Here is a 19,979-nt window from a genome sequence, read left to right as displayed (position 1 = left end):
ATTCCTGATTTTATTTCTCACGTGTACTTAGCACCTGATCTTTTTAGTGTATAATTTTACTCGGAATCTGTTTTTTATGTTATTTTATTCTTGATCTTATTTAGTAGGCCCACCAAAATAAAAAGATCATAAATAAAATTACACTACTAAAAAGATTGTGACGCTAAATACGTCTAAAAAAAAAAGATTAGTGTTTTTTTTTTTTACAATATCATCCTGTATCTAGTGATTTTTTTGGATCTCTTATCAGGCATTGAAACAACCGATTAAGCAATACAGGTAGTGTTTATAGCATTGTGTAGGGATGTTTTTAAGACACTTATCTATCCGATTTGAACATCTATGTCGAAGCGGTCCATGATAAATAGAAACAATTTATATTTCATTAACCGTTTCTCGTATTTTAATATTTAAATTACTTTTCATAAATACAATTCTAGGATAAGGAATAGTTAAAAACAAAAAACAAAATCCGTATGCGAAGAATGTGTTATTCCCCTTAGATTTCGTTATAAAGCACCTTCTAATAATAAAAGAGATGAATGTTGAATAAGAGTTATTGGTGTAAATTAAATTAAAGTTGCTCGCATTTTTTGTATCCTGCTAAATTTATGAAAGATTTGACTCACAACTCTTGCCCATGCAGACCTCATCTTTATCACTTGACTTAGCTTACTTGCCTTTCTTTTAAGAAAAAAAGTACTCCTCCGGTCCTTAATGTAAGACTCATTTAACTAATTTGATTAGATTAAGGAAGTTAGGTAAGTTAGTTAATTATAAAAAAAATGATACATTTTTCCTAAAACACCATAATTATCTTTATTAATACCCCTTTCCATCTTCTACTTGATTATGGTTGAGGGAGTATCTATAGGGGTAATTTAGAGAAAACTGATAAATATGATAAATGGGTCTTATATTCAAGACCAAAACCAACTCAAGAATTGGGTCTTATATTAAAGATCGGAGGAGTATTTCGCTGCTACGTTCTGCGTGAAAATTAAGCAAAAGTTTTCTCAACTGTCAAATCTTAATATATATATCCACCTTTCATTCGTTATCTCCCAAAAAAATTAAAGGTGGCACCATTCTTATTCCTTTCAAAACTTTAGTTACGTCAATTTTCATGAAGTGTAATGATAAATGGGAAAAGAAAGATCATATTCAAGTGAAATCCCAAACGAATTTCAGCCGTGCATGAGAAACCATGATTTAATTCGCATGATGTTTCCCATACCTAGAATAAATATGAGTCCTATGATCTTATCACTTGGAAATTCTATTTTGGCCAATCAAAGACATAAAAAGAAGAGCTGGCTTGGATAAGTTTGGTGGTTGGTAAACGTGTGAAATATTGACACTTGTTGACTATATACGTGACGACAACGTACATAGCCAGAATTAACCCTTAGATAATGCAGTAAACAAAAACCACCGCTAGCTCTTTCATAGAAAAATAAAATTCCACGTGAACTCTTCAGCCAGAAGTTTCTGAGACTTTGTATGTGTATCCTATTGAAAATAGAGCAGGTAATACGGGCTGGGCCCGCTAGCCCGTCAAAAAAAGCAAGCTTAGGTTGGCATTTTGTCAGCCCACCACGGTGTAGGCTACTCTAGCCCGCACCGCTTTTGACCCGCTCCGCCGCGGGTTGGCGGGCCAACTCGCTTTTTTTTCCTCTCTGATTTTTAATACATTATATAATATAATTAGATGATTTTGACTCTCAAATTTTTATATGGACATTACCTCATTCATATTATTATATATATAATTAATTAAGCACTTCGTATATATGTGTATGGTTATATGAAGAGCACTGTCCATTTTTATTTTTATATCTATTTGTCATTACTATACACAGCTTCATGAAATTAGATGAACATGTGATTATCATATAGTCATACATACACACACATAAAAGATTTACTTTATTAATTTGGATAAAAAAAACTAGTTAAATTAATTATTTATAAAAAAAATACATGTTAGTTTTTCTTAAATATCTTCTAAAATTATAAATTAATTCTCATGTTTTTTAATTAGAATCCATTACTCAAGTTTAAAACTCAGAGCCTAATTTCAACATTTTAAACTAGGTTTAACTCATACTAATATAATAGTTTTTTTGAAAAAAAAAATTTAGGCGGGCTCTGCCAGTCCGCCAAGGTGCGGGCTACTTTGACCCACACCGCATTTGGCCGGCACCGCAGCGGGTTGGCCCGTATCCGCATCGCCAGCCTGCTTTCCCGGTTTAGTTGAGACTCCCTCGAAAACCCGGAAAGAGATCCACGAGACATGCGCGTACGTACCCTCGAGCATTCTTGAAAATGTAAAATTAATTTCACGTTTGAACATACTTAGAATGATGCCTTTTCTTACTTCTTAGAAATTAACATTGGGAACCAATGGAGAGCACCGCTGAATCACATATACGTGGCCGCAACAGAATATCTAGCACTTACGGTGGGAATCTGTCCAAATGCATTTTCTAAGTTATTTTAGCCATATTATATTCTGCTTTTCCTCCTTAATAAAAGAGTTAAATTAATAATTTATTGATATTAAAAAATAATTAAATTAATTGATGGCAACAAATGTATATTGGTTTCTTAAACTATCATCTTTAATCAGTGCATTGGATCGGAACTACTTTTGATTGGGAACTTCTTTAATATATGCAATGAATAAGGATACACCAGGTAAAAAATTATAAATTTAAGAGACTAAAATAATTTTTTTTTATCTAGTTCCTATATTCAGAACCGCAGGTAGTGTGTGTATCTATATATTAGAACCGTCGCCTAACTAAGACAAGTAGTGAAATGAAAAGGGTAATAGCAATGCAGTGGAATCTAATGATAAAAACACAATAAAATGCAAGAATGATTATCATAATAAGGCCAGGATGCTTACCAGGCTGCTCTCGAGAGACTTCAAACGTTCAGTCATTGTGCAAGGCCCCCGGATCACCGGCCAAAGATTTGCTGCGTGGCAGTGGCTTAATTTTATTCAAAGTAAGACATAATTAATTTTTTACTCCCTCTAATTTTAACTCAATATATCCCAATATTTAAATTTTAACTCGATATAACTCAATCTATATAATTTTTTTAACTCAATCTTTGAATTTTAACTTATTACAGTTCAGTCTTTACAATTTTAACTATTTAAAACTTTAGTTTCTAAATAGAGATTGAATTGTTATGAGTCAAGATTTAAGAATTGAGTTAAAATTATAAGGATTGAATTATATTAAGTTAAAGTTTTTCTTATATGAAGTTAAAGTTTGGAAAATGAGTTATAGCCAAATCAAAACTGTGGGGACTAAAAGATTACCATTTTTTTTTTGTTTTTTCCAAGTTTAAACCAGGCAGCGTGATTATAATCGCCGGCCGAAAAAAGGCATGATTGTAATGGCTATAATTTATGAAGGATTTACAGCCCTTACTTTGTTTTTCAGAAAAGGAATGGTCATATAAACCCAAAGGAGCCCAAAGAATCAAAAAGAAAAATTCACCAAAACATTCAAAAAGCAAAGCCCAAGGGCTCACAGCATTCAAAGGTATTGGATTCCTTAGACCTTAGCCACTGATTGGGTATAAGCCCAATGAGGGCTAAACCACCATTCTAAACCAAAACAAACAGTACATTTCACCCCAAAAAACAAAAAAGGTCCACCACAACTTCATAATTACAACATTTTCAAATCATCACGAAGCTCAAAAGTGGCAATTTCATCTATTAATATATAAAAGTAGAGTACAAGGCATGAGTACCTGACAGCATGACAAGTGGCATCCCCAATGATAAGATAAATGTTTTTTTTCTTTTCTTTAAAAAAAAAAAAAGGCCACACCCCATTATGCCATGAAATGTGGGTGGATAGTTTCATAATAAATGTGGGCACGATTTATAGAACTGTTATACATGACAGGAAAAAAAAAGATCCCATGTTTCAGATTTTTTTTCTAATTTATGATTACAAGTAATTTTGAATGTGTGTAGTTTTTTGAATATATGCTAGGTAATAAATTAAAATATCATCCGTTTTAGGAGTGAACGTGGATAGTTTTTTGACCAAAACATGTTAACATTATGCCACGTGACAGGCTTTTCTCAAAAATAAATATAATGAATTTTTATATGTAAAAAATATGCAGATATCATGTTACAAATTTATTTTTAATTTCCTAATTTCAAGTAATTTTGAACGTGAGCTATTTCTTCAATATATGGTGGCTGTTAAATTAAAAAAAAAATCTCTTTTAAGGATGAACGTTGGCAGTTTTTTAATTATACTTAAGTGAAGTAATATTTTTTGTTTAGTTAGGATCATTAATTCAAAAAAATGTGCCACACTGCCATCATAGATAAATAAGAAATTTTTTTGATAAAAATAAAAATTTGAAGGAATCTCTGTGGTAGTGACTTTGATTATTACATCACATTATTGTGCTCTATTTCAAATTTTACCCCCATATCATTGCCTAGGTCCCTCCCACGCCTCCTAAGCTAGCCTTAATGGATTTGAACTAAAGGTTCCTAGGAATTATAAGTTCAGAGAGGAAGGGCGCATCAAGGTAAGTATATCTTTGTTGTTGTTATATTATTAACGTTGAAAAAAAAAATAGTGATAGGTGGAGTTGGTAAGTAGGACAGGATATCAATAGCTTAAGCATATGTTTAGATGCAAGATAGATTAAGTTTATTATGCCCAAAAGTAGGTACTATACATCCATTCAAGGGGTTATTTTTAATTGATTATTTATCATCAATGCTATCTATAGGAATCAGAGAATCTTGATGAAGAAAATTATGTTCCTGCAATATCAATTGTAGAAAAATAGTATTTGGAAGGCATTAATTGGTGAGGAAGGAACAATAGGTAGCCCCATTAGTGGCACCACTTGTGATGCTATGGATACTGAATGTACTGGAGCAAATGGCTAAGTTTGACTCTTCTCTCTATGTAGGGATAGGCCACTTAGTCATGATGACAAATAAACATGTTGCTAATGTATAACATATTTTCTTTCTTTCTTCTAATTTGTAGGTATAATATATAAGGTTTCGATCACGGTTCAATGAAGGAACATAATGTAAAGTGATAACAACTATTTGGTTTTAATTATCCTACACTTTATCAGTGCTTATTATTATATTTGTATTTGAAGCTTTTGTTAGAAAATTGATGTAGAGATACCTAATTTTCATATCAAATACCGCGATGCACAAGTCCCTGTTAATACATTTTCAGTCAAATGGATCTAGTGACTGCTAATCGATATAGCTAATATACCCCGTGCTAAATATCCATCTACTTCACCTTCTATTGAAAATCACAAATGACTTTTTTTTTTTTTTGGAATTGTGAGTGGCCTGCTTCTCTAAAATTACATTTTTTTTGTGAACTTCTACCAATTTTCTGAATATCTATGTGGTCATATGCAGGTTCGGATTGTCCCAGAAGGTGTTAATAAGTTCAGCAATTTGATTGGTTCAATATAATATCTTGATGGTGAATCAGCCAAAGATCTAGCATTAGAGCTTGTGGAAAATGTATGTACTTCATTTGAGTAATGATACTACCATTATTAATTTTATTCAGTCAATTGTTATTTTATTTGAGCTTTTATATAATAAGCTACTTCTACACCACATCTTTTTAGTTGATTTATAGAAACTCTATCATGCTTGTAGCTACTAGAATATGTACGTAATTGAGGTAGCCTTATAAAAGACATGTAGTGCTTAAACTCTAAATGATGGCCATGATATGTTATTGAAGGAATCTTATATTTATTGGTTTCTACACTTGTGCTGACCCTTAGATTTAGACAGAACACATTATTCTTGCTATTCCTACTGGGCTTTCCTTTGCTTTGAGAGATTTATTAAAAGTGGTTTAAGCCTCTATGGTTTCTACAGACAATCTATTCTTAACGTATTGTTTTGCTTGACTGAAATATCATTCGTAAATATTTCTATTATAACTTTACAGTGAATAAAATATATTCCAAAAATATCTCACTTTATTTGCCTCAAATATACCCGTGCATTGCACGGGCACCAAACTAGTTAATCTAACATCAGGCCACCAAGACACGCAAAATGCCAAAATGCATCCTGAATCAATATATTAAATCATTCTCATTAATATTAATATTCAAATCATTGCATTATGTTGTTTCCAAAAGCATCGTCCGTAAGGGCCATTAGTCTCGTTAATATATTTTTTTGCACCGACTACTGGTTCGTGACTCCTACAGAAACTAGAATAAATTATTATACTTGTCTTTCTTTTGCTATATTATTAGACTTGCTCTTATTAATATATGTTAATCATCTTATTTAAAGCCTAATTTTAATTTTAGTTTAACTAAAAGGTGACCCAAGACACACTTCCATGTCTTCGCATTGCGGAACTGGCAGCAGGTTTAATTGGAGCATCCAAGAAACGCGTTCGTCTCCATATCGTTGTGCTTCCCTTTTGCCCCTCGCTCTCTTCCAGTAGGGTGACCTCTCGCGGTGGTCGGAGATTCACGCGCCACCCATGGCTTCTCCACCGACACTTCCGATCTCCAACCCCCAATCCAATAGCGGCACCACGGCTTCCCAGTCTCAGCCTCCAATTGCTACGCCGGCCTTTCGTTCCTTCATCTCACGCTTTTCCTCTTCTGTCCGCCAGGGATTCTCCCAGCGCCGCCCGTGGTCGGAGCTCATCGACCGCACTGCAATGTCTCGGCCAGATTCTCTCTCCGAAGCATATTCTCGGATCCGCAAGAACTTCTCCTACTTCCGTGTCAACTACATAACCCTACTTGCCCTCGTATTGGCTGTCTCTCTCGTCTCCCACCCGCTCTCGCTCCTTGTTCTCTTCGGCCTCCTCGCTTCATGGGCCTTTCTGTATCTCTTCCGGCCGTCGGATCAGCCCCTTGTCCTTTTTGGTCGCACCTTTGCGGATCGCGAAATTTTGGGTATTCTGGTGGTTTTGACGGTGTTCGTTGTTTTCCTCACCAGCGTGGGATCTCTCTTGATTTCTGCTTTGATGGTTGGGTTGGCAATCGTCTGTGCGCACGGTGCGTTCCGAATCCCTGAGGATCTGTTTTTGGACGATCAAGAACCCATGAATTCCGGTTTCCTGTCGTTCCTCGGCGGCGCTGCCTCTTCTGCCGCCGCATCGTCTGTTTCACGAGTGTAAACAGATCGGGGCTCCCATGTATGCTGGTTGGACTTTAACGAGGTTTAATCGGGCCAGTCTTCTTGTGCTGCCTTACTAAGCCAGTTACCTTATTCATAGGAGGACATTTTTTTTGCTCATTTGTATGATCCAAAGCAAATTGCTTAGGATATTGTCTTTTCCCTGGTATACGTAGATGAAAACTTTTGCAGATTGAATTACTTTACGCCATTTTATCAGTAGCAAAATATGCTTTCGATCTATGTAGTTTAGATTCCAATTTTGCCTCTGATTATAATTGTCACCTTCGCTATCAATATGTCTTCATTCATTTCCCTGATTGTTTGTTCAGGATGCTTCATTTGTTTTGTTGTCACAATTTCGTTTGAGATTGTTTGTTTCAGCGTCTGTTTGTCTGTTGTCTTTATGCTCTTTTGGTTTCTCTTTAGGTGCATTTGGTATAAAATGGGAATGGGAAAGGGAATGAGAATGGGCTTTCCACCATAAACCTGGAAACTCTCTTATAAGGAGTTCACTTTGCTCCTTACCAATACTTTCTCTTATACTTCTTTCCTCACGCGGTTTCCCTTTCCTCGAGTCCCTTTTCCATGTACTGAATGCAGCTTTAGAGAAAGGGATGGACGTGGAAGTTCTCCTCTAATTGCATACTTTGAATTTAATGCATACGTGTGAATTTTCATGTTGTTAAACTTGAACATAATGTTTACTAAAGAAACCGTTGTAGGTAATAATCGGTAGTCAACTGGAATTTTTAGGTTCTGTCGGTTGTTGAATTATGTAGCCTTTGCTAATGTAAGACTAATGAACAAGACAGCGTTTCAACGATTTAAAATAACTTCCTGCAATGCGGACTCTACTTTTGCTGTTTCAAAAGTATTTTTCCACTCTTCAAGTTCTTTTTTCCCATGAAATTTATGCAGCACTCAAGCCTTATGTTGCTTGTAAGATAGGTAGGATATTTTGGGGTACAAATTGGTGAGGAAAAAATTGCAACTTTTTTGGGCTGTGCTGTTATAGTATGACATCATCACTTAAGCTTCCGTAGACTTGAGGAAACGAAGAGGCTTCCCATGCCTGTTTATGAATTTTACCCAAGGGAGGAATTGTACTCTTTCAGATGAGGGATTGGAAGAATGTAGTGCATGTGACAGCTACCTTTCATTTATTTATACAGGGGTTAGGGACTCCATTATTGAAGACCTTTTCCAATTGCTCCCCTTAATACAGTTGCCTTAAAGAACTCGAGTACGGGGTCCAATTTTCATCAAGGTGTCATTCCGTGGCAATTCGTTTGATAGCTAATACCCAAGCTGGCACAACTTTTAGGATGATAGATCATGCTTTGTTGCTTCTGCCGATCAAGTAGGGTTTTCTGAACTTATCTTGGTGGCTCCAAATGAAATTTCTTAGTTCTTTACATGGCAGTACAATTATCATGAGTAACCCTATTGACCGCATGGCATAAGTAAGGATTGAAGAAATAATTGTGATTCTTCGAGTCATGAAAATGTAGCCGATCTTCCATTCAGCAAGATGCTTTCTGTTTTCTTCCACCAGAAAGTATATGTACGTCTGTAGAATTTGCCTTGAAGAGGCATGCCACCAAAATAAGATTGCTGGTTCTAACGAACCTTGTGCTTGAAACTTATTCTTGCATGGAGTCACTGATATTTTTAGAAGATATGATCAGCTTGACTGGTCGTGACTTAGCAGAACGGGCTGGCGTTTTCGCTTTGATCTGCCTTTTCACTTCCTTAGTGGACATTCCTCACCAAGGTGGTCACAACGGGCACATTCAAAACAAATAAGATAAGATGGACACTTTCATACTATGAAATTCTTATTTTTGTTTGGCTTGGACTTTGTCAGCAATGACTTCGGAAGTTCTATCTCGAAATATGACCAAGCATGCAGGCCTTCGGGCCCACCTGGAGGGTAACTGTCTTCTTTCTTCTGAAGCTTCTTGTGCTGACATTCATGGAAATGGGTTGCTATAAGGAAAATATAAAATGTGAAGAGATGGGGGGAAATTTTAACTGGTTAACACGTATTCCTTGTGCAGAAAAAGAATACTTAATTTGCGGAAGTTTTTACCACACAATGATTCAAGTTATTAACAGCACGTATGGCCAAAGGTTGTGAGCGTGTGTACTGAAAGTTGAAAGAATACTTGCTGCGTATTTGACTTCAATAATTCAAGTAGTATATGATTTTCTGCCGCTACAAGAGGTTGTAGCCACTTCTGTGAGCAGGTTTTCTGGCAAGGACGTGAACAGAAGCGATTCCCTTCTCATTAGATTTGTCCAAAAGTCTGGTTGCGACTGGATTGTGTAGAATACTGAATCTGCATATTTCAATAATGCAGTCAAAGCAGTCAAGAACTCTGCTCAAGGAGACTGAATTGGTGATGAGTTCTTTATGAGCTCGTTTGGAATAATTGGTTGGACCCTTCCTTCAACGTGCTTCAATTTTGCGTTAACACTCTCTTGCACCTAATGTGTCTTTCCTTTCGATTTATTTTCGCGACACTTTCACTTGGCTTTACGGGGCTGATAATTACTTGATATAAGACTGATGGGTCATATTATGGTTTTGTGTCCCATCTTTCACTTGGCAATCCCCCATTATGGCACATTGGTTTCTAATTTCGGCTCTAATGAATGTACTGCTTTGGTCCACTAAGTCATTGAAGGATGGATGAGAACGCTATTGATACTTTCGTTCACATGCCTTCTTGATATTTGGGGCAAAAGTAATTAATTATAATAAGTCCTGTATATTATTAGATTATATATATTAATATGTAAAATTGATAAATTAATTTGGAAAAAACGTTAAACATAAAAGATAAAATAGATTGAGATTGTATATTTAGATTAAATTTAACTTCAATACTAAGATAGTATTTCAGAAGAGAAATTTTCACAATACCAGCTATATCTGTGATATCTAGTAAATGCTCAAAGGTTAGAACCGTCAAATAGCTTGAGAAGTGTGTAAGCAACTGAGAGTCGAAGATGTCCAGAATTAAACTTTAGGAAAGTTCAGATTTTAGCATTTATTATATTAAAAAACTTAAAAATGTGATTAACTTAATAAAAATATAAAAGTTGCTAATATATTTTTTGCTGATAAAAAAATTGCCGTAAATTCCTCATGTCCAATAATAAAACAAAATTGACGTAAAATTAGACAAGCCGTTCGTATTTGATGACATCTTTGAACATTTGTGCTAATACCGAAATGGTCCCTTTAACATGAAGAAGACGACTTTAGTCATTATCAGATTTTCGGGACGGCTTTGACATGTATTGGACCATGACCCCGTTGAACTTTACCAAACCCAGCTCATCATTTAATGCTAAAAAATGATGAAATTGACCAACCCTTTTGGAGGTTAAAGTCCGATTATGAACATGCTCTTCTTCGTGGAGTATTATAAAATATAAATTGAAATTGAATGCTGCTTGCAGTTTGCAGCAAGTGGGAGGAAGCCACGTCATGAGCCTGACTTGGTTGTTTCGGGGCATTTTGTAATGGAGTGAGGCTGAAGACTGAGAAGAAGCAACCATGAATGTTGCAGATGGAAGATGTGTGGCGGGACCCACACAACAGATAAGGCATAGCCGTTGGGACTTCGGGGTGTGAGGAGGCAGCATTAAAAGGCCACAGGTGCTTCAATCTTATTGCATTGTTTAAAGAAAAAACTAGCCGTTAGTGCTTGTAAGAAGGAGAGCCTCTGAATCTTATTGCTCCCACCTGACATTTGTGTCCAGCCCACAAAGATTCTCCCTCTCTCTCTCTCTCCCTCTCCCTCTCTCTCTCACGCTCCAGCGCGCGCCGACACACTCACGCCTCCTCCTTATGACTATCACGTGCCCATTCTCAGAGCTCAAAACGCCGCTTACTCACTCCCTAGGTACAAAATCCTCCTTCTATGTCCAGACCCATAGCTCTTCTGTTCATTCACTGTGAACACAAATGTCGCTATAGAGCAAATAATCCACTCTCCCTTCAAAGTTCCTACCTTTTTCTCTTATTCCGCTCTAGTTTATACATCCTTACTGATTGTTTCGCTCTTCCTTATGATCATGGGGAAGAGCGATATTCTCCACCAGTACAACCCTTCTCAGGTTTCGCAACTTGGGATGAGAAATGCAGCAGATTGGCACTACATTTTGGACAAGAAGAGAGAGAAGTGGAAGAATAGTCGTAAAACCCAAAGCCCGTTTCAATGGTTTCCCTGGTTCTTTTGTTTGTGGATTCTTCTGCTCTCCATTCGTGTGAAGCCGGTTTTGGGTGAAGGAGATCGTTGGGATGGGGTGGTCGTCACAGAATCAAATTTCTTGGCACTTCAAGCGTTCAAGCAAGAGCTGATTGATCCCAAAGGCTTCCTGCGAAGCTGGAATGACAGTGGTTTCACTACTTGTTCTGGAGGTTGGGTTGGAATCAAGTGTGCCCAGGGTCAGGTTATCGTGATCCAGCTTCCGTGGAAGGGACTGAGAGGGCACATCACAGAGAGGATAGGCCAACTTGAAGGCCTTCGAAAGCTTAGTCTTCATGATAATCAAATTGGTGGGTCAATCCCTTCCTCATTGGGACTCCTTGCTAATCTCAGAGGGGTCCAGCTATTCAACAATAGGCTAGAAGGGTCCATCCCTCCTTCATTAGGTTCTTGCCTTTTGCTTCAGTCCTTAGACCTAAGTAATAACTTACTCACAGGGAGAATCCCTGATAGCCTATTCAATTCTTCTAAGCTTTATTGGCTTAATTTGAGCTTCAATTCCTTCTCTGGTTCAATACCGGCTACCCTCTCTCGCTCACCTTCTCTCACCTTCGTTTCTCTCCAACACAATAATCTTTCTGGCCCCATCCCAAACTCATGGGGCGGGGCTCTGAAAAATGATTTCTTTCGGCTTCAGAATTTGATCCTAGACCATAACTCATTCTCTGGAACCATTCCTGCTTCTTTTGGCAGCTTAGCTGAACTCAAAGAGATTTCTCTGAGTCATAATCAGCTTAGCGGAGTTATCCCAAATGAAATAGGGAGCCTTTCTAGACTAACAACGTTAGATTTTTCAAATAATGCCCTGAACGGAAGTTTGCCTGCTAGTCTCTCTAAGTTGTCATCGCTTACTGTGTTGAATGTTGAGAACAACCACCTTGATGACCAAATCCCTGAATCTCTAGGTAGATTACGTAATCTTTCTGTTCTTAGTTTGAGGGGAAATCAACTTAATGGTCACATTCCTGAAAGTGTTGGCAACGTTTCCTCGCTTAAACAGATTGATCTGTCACTGAATAATCTCAGTGGTGAAATCCCATCCTCCTTTAACAATTTACGTAGCCTTAATTTCTTCAATGTTTCTTACAATAACCTCTCTGGTCCTGTTCCCTCCTTACTTGCCCAAAAATTTAACTCGAGCTCATTTTTGGGTAATATTCAACTATGTGGGTACGACCCTTCAATCCCATGTCCTTCTCCAGCACCATCTGGGATTGTCTCCGCTCCATCTTCTGAAGCATCGAAACACCATCATCGTCGGAAACTACATATCAAAGACATAATTCTGATAGCAGCAGGGGCTCTCCTCGTACTCCTCGTAATAATATGTGGAATCCTGATCTTCTTCTTGATCAGAAGAAGAGCAGCATCGAAAGCAGAGAAAAAGGCAAGTGCTGGCACTTCTGGAACCGGAAAAGGAGTTGCTGCAGCAGCAGCAGCAGCTGCAGCTGCCGGTGAAGCCGAGGCCGGCGGTGAGGCTGGAGGGAAACTAGTCCATTTTGACGGCCCCACAGCCTTTACAGCCGATGATCTTTTGTGTGCAACCGCAGAGATAATGGGAAAGAGCACCTACGGAACAGTGTACAAAGCCACCTTGGAGGATGGAAGTGAGGTTGCAGTGAAGAGACTGAGAGAAAAGATCACCAAAGGCCAGAGAGAATTTGAATCTGAGGTTAACATTCTTGGGAAAATTCGTCACCCAAATCTTTTGGCACTGAGGGCATATTATCTGGGACCCAAGGGGGAAAAGCTTCTGGTTTTCGATTATATGCCCAGAGGAAGTCTTGCTGCTTTCCTGCACGGTGAGTTCAAAATCCAATCAGCTTCATATATTGGAAAGTTTGAAACTTTATTGATTCATATATTTTCATTATTATGTTGCAGCTCGTGGGCCAGAAACAGCCATTGATTGGCCAACAAGGATGAGAATAGCGCAAGGCATGGCTCGTGGCTTGTTCTACCTTCATTCCCATGAGAATATCATACATGGGAATCTGACATCCAGCAACGTCCTGCTGGACCAAAACACAAATGCTAAAATAGCAGATTTTGGTCTTTCTAGGTTAATGACAACCGCCGCTAGTTCTAACGTCATTGCGGCAGCCGGAGCCTTAGGCTACCGAGCGCCGGAGCTCTCAAAGCTGAAGAAAGCAAACACAAAAACTGATGTGTACAGCCTGGGTGTGATCTTGTTGGAACTCCTAACAGGGAAGTCACCAGGTGAGGCCATGAATGGGGTGGATTTGCCTCAATGGGTTGCCTCCATTGTGAAGGAAGAATGGACGAATGAGGTATTCGACGTGGAGCTCATGAGAGATGCATCTACCATTGGTGATGAGTTGTTGAACACACTGAAGCTTGCTTTGCACTGTGTTGATCCTTCTCCATCAGCACGACCAGAAGTTCAGCAAGTACTACACCAATTAGAAGAGATTAGACCAGAGAGACCAACCAGTTCAACCAGTGATTAGGAGCATTGTTGGAGGAGGAAATTAGTCTTTAAATTACTTCTTTTTTGTGCTCAGTAGGACTGTCATTATTCTTTCATTCATATTTTATTACAACTTGGCCTGTTTGAATTGCTTGCGTCTGTAAATACTGCTGTGTTTTATAGCGGCAAGTGTTTCCTCTTTTAACACTTCATTTTTTATGGAAACTACGTCTTGCCAAGCTTCTTGATTCCTCTATTTTTTTTTTTTTAAATCAATATTTTGCCCCACACATTCCCCAATGGAGAAAGAAACGATGGGAAAAAAAAACAATATTTACATAGGAAACAAGCCACAATGCCTACACTCACTAAGAAGTGGAGAGTAGCCACTTCCGTTTACACTAACTCCAAGTTAAATGAAAAAGAAGGCAATACAGCATGCTGCCTACGTCCTACAGTACAGGGAATTTATGGACAGAATTCTGGCGAACTTTCTCTCAAGAGCTGCCATCTTCTCTGCTATGCACAACAGCCAGTGAAATGCATTGTTTTCAATTATTTACTCTGAATTACAAATAGCCATGTCTGATGTCAAACTATACTGAAAACAGCAGATAAATGCAGGCTACCTTGTGTCTCTCTTTCAATTCTTTCAAGTTCATTCATATTATTTTCCTGCAAACATTCCACAGTAAATCCTGAAATTTTTACAGAACCTTCCATGAAAACGATTCCACTTCTAAGGGTCGGTAAAATTGAATTGACCTGAGCAAGTGAATCACGTTTTGACTTCAAAGGCCATATAAATGTAAGGAGGGAAGGGATCAGAAGGAAGGAGGGGTCAAATGACAGAGTGAAGGAACTTAAGAAATTGCAGGCAAAAGGTTAAACGACAGATTATATATCCAGGATAATATGATAACCATGCTTCCAAAATTCAATCAATTAATTGAAGATGTTAACTATCTAGAAAGCAAAATTGAGAAAGTATACTCTACTGGAAATTTATAGATAAGATGCAAAAAATGCAGATTAAATTGCGCTAAAAGGGCATTTTTGTGAATTTATTGAAGCTGCAAATCTAACCTCAACAAAACACAATAACAGAAGTGCAAGAATAAAATAAAAAATGTAAATCAGGTCGCGAAGATACGGCTGCACTATAGGAAACATGGATATTATTGTCATTTTTTTGGACGGTACAAGGGTGTTCAATTTTTAAGGTGACACATCCATTAGCTTGAATAATTGAATGGAGAAATGAAACAAAGAAATTGAGACAAAAGAATTCAAATTTTGTACAAAAAAAAAAAGCTTTGAAATTTTGATTATTACAAGAACCATAGATAGTATCATATGTCAAATAAAATATAAAAAAGTCATTTTCATCTGAAAGTGGATATATCCTTTTGTGCGTAGGAAAAAGACTCGAGAACTGAAAGTATACAGGCAACCTACGGACCCCTATTGAAAAGGAACAGGCAAGTTACCTTGATTTGATCAGATTCATTCTCCGCACAAATCTTAGCATTTTCAGAAGCTTATTTCAATTCTTCTATTTCGTGTGTGGTCTACCTGTTTCCACCAAATATTTTGGATGAAGCAGATTCAAGCTTCTCAATCTGTGACTTTCAAGCAAGATATTTCTGATGCAGGTGTTTGAGCTTTCAGTAATGACTTTGATCGGTCTGAAAATACATACATTGTTGATTACTGGCACTGCTTCAATGTAATCACGCAGTATTCCTGCAGCATATCATATCATAGAACATTAGAATTTACATGACCAACAAATTTGGCGTATCCAGGGACGAATAAATTGGATCCGAGACCTCTATATTCATGTAAATCGGAAATGAAGGGGTTCAATGTAAGAACTAGAGGGGGATTTGAGGGTTTGATTAGACCTGAAACTGAAAGACTCCAGCTACGAGAGAGGGGGATTATCGGATTCAGTCACAGACTGCGGTAGTTGACGGTTATCTGGAACAGATATGGCATGCCGTTTTTCGAGGGAAGAAGCCGCCGTTTCTGCTGATGATTTTTAAAAGAACAAAAAAATCGGCGGCTGTTCAAGACAGGAATGCTGCAACTTTCTCTTAATTTTCTGTGTAGCTTGAAATTTAGTTGCACTTACTTTTATCGGCGATTTTGATTATTGTGGATAGCCTTGGGTTTGTCTTGGAAACCAGTTTCAGCTATGAATTGATTTGGGAAGCTTTCCTGCTGCACACTCCTTTCCTTCTTGTAAGTTCGTGTGAAAAGGCAAAAAAGGTTGTTGAAAGTAGAAACTGTAGTTTATTGTAACTTTTGATTATTACCCTATCTGGTCACTGTAAAGTGTAACGTACCTGTCTTTTTAAGGACCCATGTAAAGTTTGTTGTCAAGTTCCTAGGCCTGTGAAACAAAGGAGAAAAAGTTCGGTGCCCGGTTTTTGCATCATCGATGTACTTCAGAGGAAGATGCCGTGAAGTAACATCTCATTTGTTTAGTAGAATAATCTTTAGGGAATTAAGATCAAGGTATCCCCCATGAATAAGAGCCGGCCTAAGATTATTCACAACGAAGTGATACTTTCTATGAATATTACTCCTCCGGTCCTTAATATAGGACCTAATTGTTGAGTTGGTTTTGGTTCTAAATATAAAACTCATTTCTCATATTTATCAATTTTCTCTAAATCCTCTATGGATACTCTCTCAACCATAATCAAGTAGAAGAGGAAGATGGGGTATTAAAAAAGATGTTTATGGTATTTTAAGAAAAAGTGTCACATTTCTTATAATTAACTAACTTACCTAACTTTTTTAATTGAATCAAATTGGTTAAATGGGTCTTATATTAAGGACCGGAGGAGTATTAATTAAGCAGTTTTGTTATTCAACAGAATCACATACTTACATATGTGGATTTCGGAAGATTGCTTATATTGCAAGCCAAACATCTTTGAAATACTCTTGTGTGAACACCCCCTCCCAAAAAAAAAAAAAAAAAACCAAAGTTTTACTAGCTCCCTTAGTTTGTTTACGTTTTCTTTCCTCAATCACATGACAGATTGGCACAACCCATCTTTCTATCCTCTCGGAAAATTCAGGGACCTGGTAACACTTCTTTTGTTGATCAGACAGCAAACAAGAATGTAAACGCGTTGGCTATCAAATAATCAAGCACAGTCCAGTTTCAAATTTAATGGAACACTAGCTGGATGTCAGCTGTGATTAATTTGGCTTTTTGCATCAAGGATTGGTGCCGTGATTATTCATTCCCAGTTTGTAAAGATTCGAGTTGAAGTTTTACTCCATATGCTGCAAATCAACCAACGATGTGGCCCTGAATGTTTCTCTGTCACTCTTGAAAAGTAGCCTGTAGCCATATGCTTTAGCTAGCTAATACTTGCTGCTATAAAGTGAATAGTTTTTTAGGCAAAGTCACACTGATATGACAACTATTAGTTGGTTGTCTTTGTTCCGTAAAAGAACTTCTGAGCAAGAATCAAATAAGTCAATGTATAAACCCAGGCATATTATGAGATAAAAGAAAAAGCTATCGAGGATGTGGTTGTGAGGATGAGTATCTGATAATCAGGCTAGTTAAAACAGACAATGAAAGGGGAAGGAAATAAAGTCGAAGAAAATGGAGAATTTCTGTGTCATGTGTTCTGAAGTGTGAAAGGAGAGGAAAGAAAGCAGAGAAAAGATTACTCAAAAGTCATATACACATATATGAAAACGGAGAAACGAATGCTCAAAAGTCATATATATTTGTATATATCTAAAGACACACATTTTGAAGAAAGAGATAACCATCTGGCTGGATTCTGTTAAGTGGAATGTATGCATGCAGAATATATTTTTTGTACGTGAGGTGCCATTGTTAGGATCATCACCTCCATTATCCTCTGTTAAATGAATGACTATGACACGGATGAGTTCTTAATAGTTTCCAAAGGAATTATGGATATAAAGCCACGATCATTTGGATAATTTCTAGTTACTATCAGCATTATTTTCACAGCCAATTATAATGTCACTGCTTATCACATCATAAGTTCAGCCACCTCTGAAGATTATTGCATGCCACAGAAATTAAAATCACTTTAATTTGCTTACAAATTAGCACCCTAAACAGATCATCAGTGATTAAAAGCAAGAGAGAAAACCAAAGGTGGAATTTTTGGGCACTTATGCCCCCAATAGGACAAGACATTGGATCCCTTAAAACAGGGAATTAGTGCAAATAAAAGTTTGATGCAACAGATTATAGCGACTTTCGACCTTTCACAGGGAGGGCCACATGCAGGCTATGTGAAGAACTTGTTAGTGTGAAATTCAAAGGCATTATATGTTATAACATGTGCACTCTCACAGAAAGTAAACCTCATAATGCATGTAGCTCTGAGCGTGAACTTCAGCAAGGCCCCATCTTCAGAACCACGACAATATTATGGGTTTGTTGTTCAATCTCGTGCAATCTCCATAATCATTGCTTTTGGCTTGCATCCGTCCATCAAGTAGGGTAAAATTCAAGCAGTAACTAAATTCACTTTTTTAAAAAAAAAATTTTGGGATACTTTTAGGAGGCCAAAATGTACTTACTTTTTTTCCAAAATGATAAGAATCACACAAATCAGGCTTATCTCTTTACTGCAATATATTAAGAAAGTTATATAAATATTTTGATCAACTGCACGTGGTGGGAGGTTTATTATCTATTTTTGTGATGCAAAAATTACCATATGTTGCAACATATTCTTTACTAATTTAATAAATATTTTTGGCCCGAAATTAATTTAATAAATATTGCTGAACCAGCGAGGCAGAAACTCCACCAACCACTATCGATGGCCTATACGCAGCACTGGATAGAACAGAAAATAGTGATAATAATTAAGCTTAAGTTTACAAGTACCTACTTGTAACTGCCCAATAAAATATTGACAAGTCAAATAACGAAACTGAAAATTGATCAGTAAAGATTGGAAGGTTTAAGCAAACAAGGCACCTGCAAAATTTGACTTGGAAACAATGCATTATTTTCTGCTAATCTGTCAATTTTTTCACCACTCTTTGACATTATTAATAACGACTTGAGAGTGATCACTTTAATATGTTTCATTCTCAAGAATCTATGAAATGTCAATAACAAACTCCACCAACTTAATAATTTCAATAAACATGGTTCTTTCTTGTTCACCAATCCACTGCTAACCATTTTTGTTGTCTGGTATCTCTTACCAGTTTGACATGCTTTCATTCAAAGAGACCAAAGATTTGTGACATAACCCACCGATGTAAATTAAATCTCACCAATATAATCTTGTGTGGGGACTGTTTTAATCAAATCACAAGAATCCATCCTCGAAGGGGTCAGACCAGGCTCTTATAATGGATATGGGTTGACGTAACTAACTATCAGAGGTAGCATTATTCTGTGTTGCTTGTGGTTTAAGTAAAGAAAGGGCATTTTAAGAAGTAGAATAGACTAGTCCAAGGCTTTCCCATACCCTATATATCATGCCATACCCCACTACACGTTCATTTGTATAAGCTGGAGGGAGCTTTCTGACGCCAAAAGCAAGGTTTGGTAACTAAGTTCACAGTACGTAGCTGGTGAACTAGCTGACTTAGAAAGAGACATGATCAACATAGAGCAAATTAGATAAATCCACTAAGAACTTAGTAATGAATTGACATTTACTCTTCAAAAGTCAATTATCTAAGTTTATTATATATACAATAAGACTCAATGGTCATACGTACTTTGCCATTATTCACTTGTCCTCGTTAAGGATATTTTGGTAAACATATGCTAACTTATTTACAATTAATTGATTATTTCATTAGTTGATATACACTAATTGATTTATGGGTCAAAGAATACTATTGAAAAACCATGGCCAGACATTTTGCCCAATACGTGGCAATTTGGTGACCTTCTGAAATTTTTCTTTCTGGGATGGAATATGTGGGTACATAACGATCTTTGAGTGTGACATGTTTGTCAGTATTCAGGAAGCAGATTCATCATATCCAAGTGTGAAATGTTTGGTGATAGGTCACC

At 37.1% G+C, this 19,979-nt stretch overlaps 1 protein-coding gene and 1 pseudogene across 1 annotated transcript; both read left to right on the top strand.

Annotated features, from left to right (window-relative positions):
- The first annotated feature begins 6,393 nt into the window (after positions 1-6,393).
- On the top strand, positions 6,394-7,581 carry LOC114735303 (PRA1 family protein B1-like). The gene has a single exon (XM_028922991.1). The coding sequence runs from the start codon at positions 6,555-6,557 to the stop codon at positions 7,200-7,202; it is 648 nt and encodes a 215-aa protein (XP_028778824.1). The 5' UTR covers positions 6,394-6,554; the 3' UTR covers positions 7,203-7,581.
- Positions 7,582-11,174: 3,593 nt separating this feature from the next.
- On the top strand, positions 11,175-13,283 carry LOC114735301 (probably inactive leucine-rich repeat receptor-like protein kinase IMK2; annotated as a pseudogene).
- The last annotated feature ends 6,696 nt before the right edge of the window (positions 13,284-19,979 follow it).

Source organism: Neltuma alba, unplaced genomic scaffold (assembly GCF_004799145.2).
Source record: "Neltuma alba isolate B1F8T4 unplaced genomic scaffold, ASM479914v2 tig00013202_pilon, whole genome shotgun sequence".
Taxonomy (NCBI): domain Eukaryota; kingdom Viridiplantae; phylum Streptophyta; class Magnoliopsida; order Fabales; family Fabaceae; genus Neltuma; species Neltuma alba.
This window is presented reverse-complemented; position numbering and strand designations above follow the sequence as displayed.

Excerpts from the sequence above, each read along its gene's own strand:
- LOC114735303 (XM_028922991.1), top strand. The coding sequence starts at position 6,555 with ATGGCTTCTCCACCGACACTTCCGATCTCCAACCCCCAATCCAATAGC.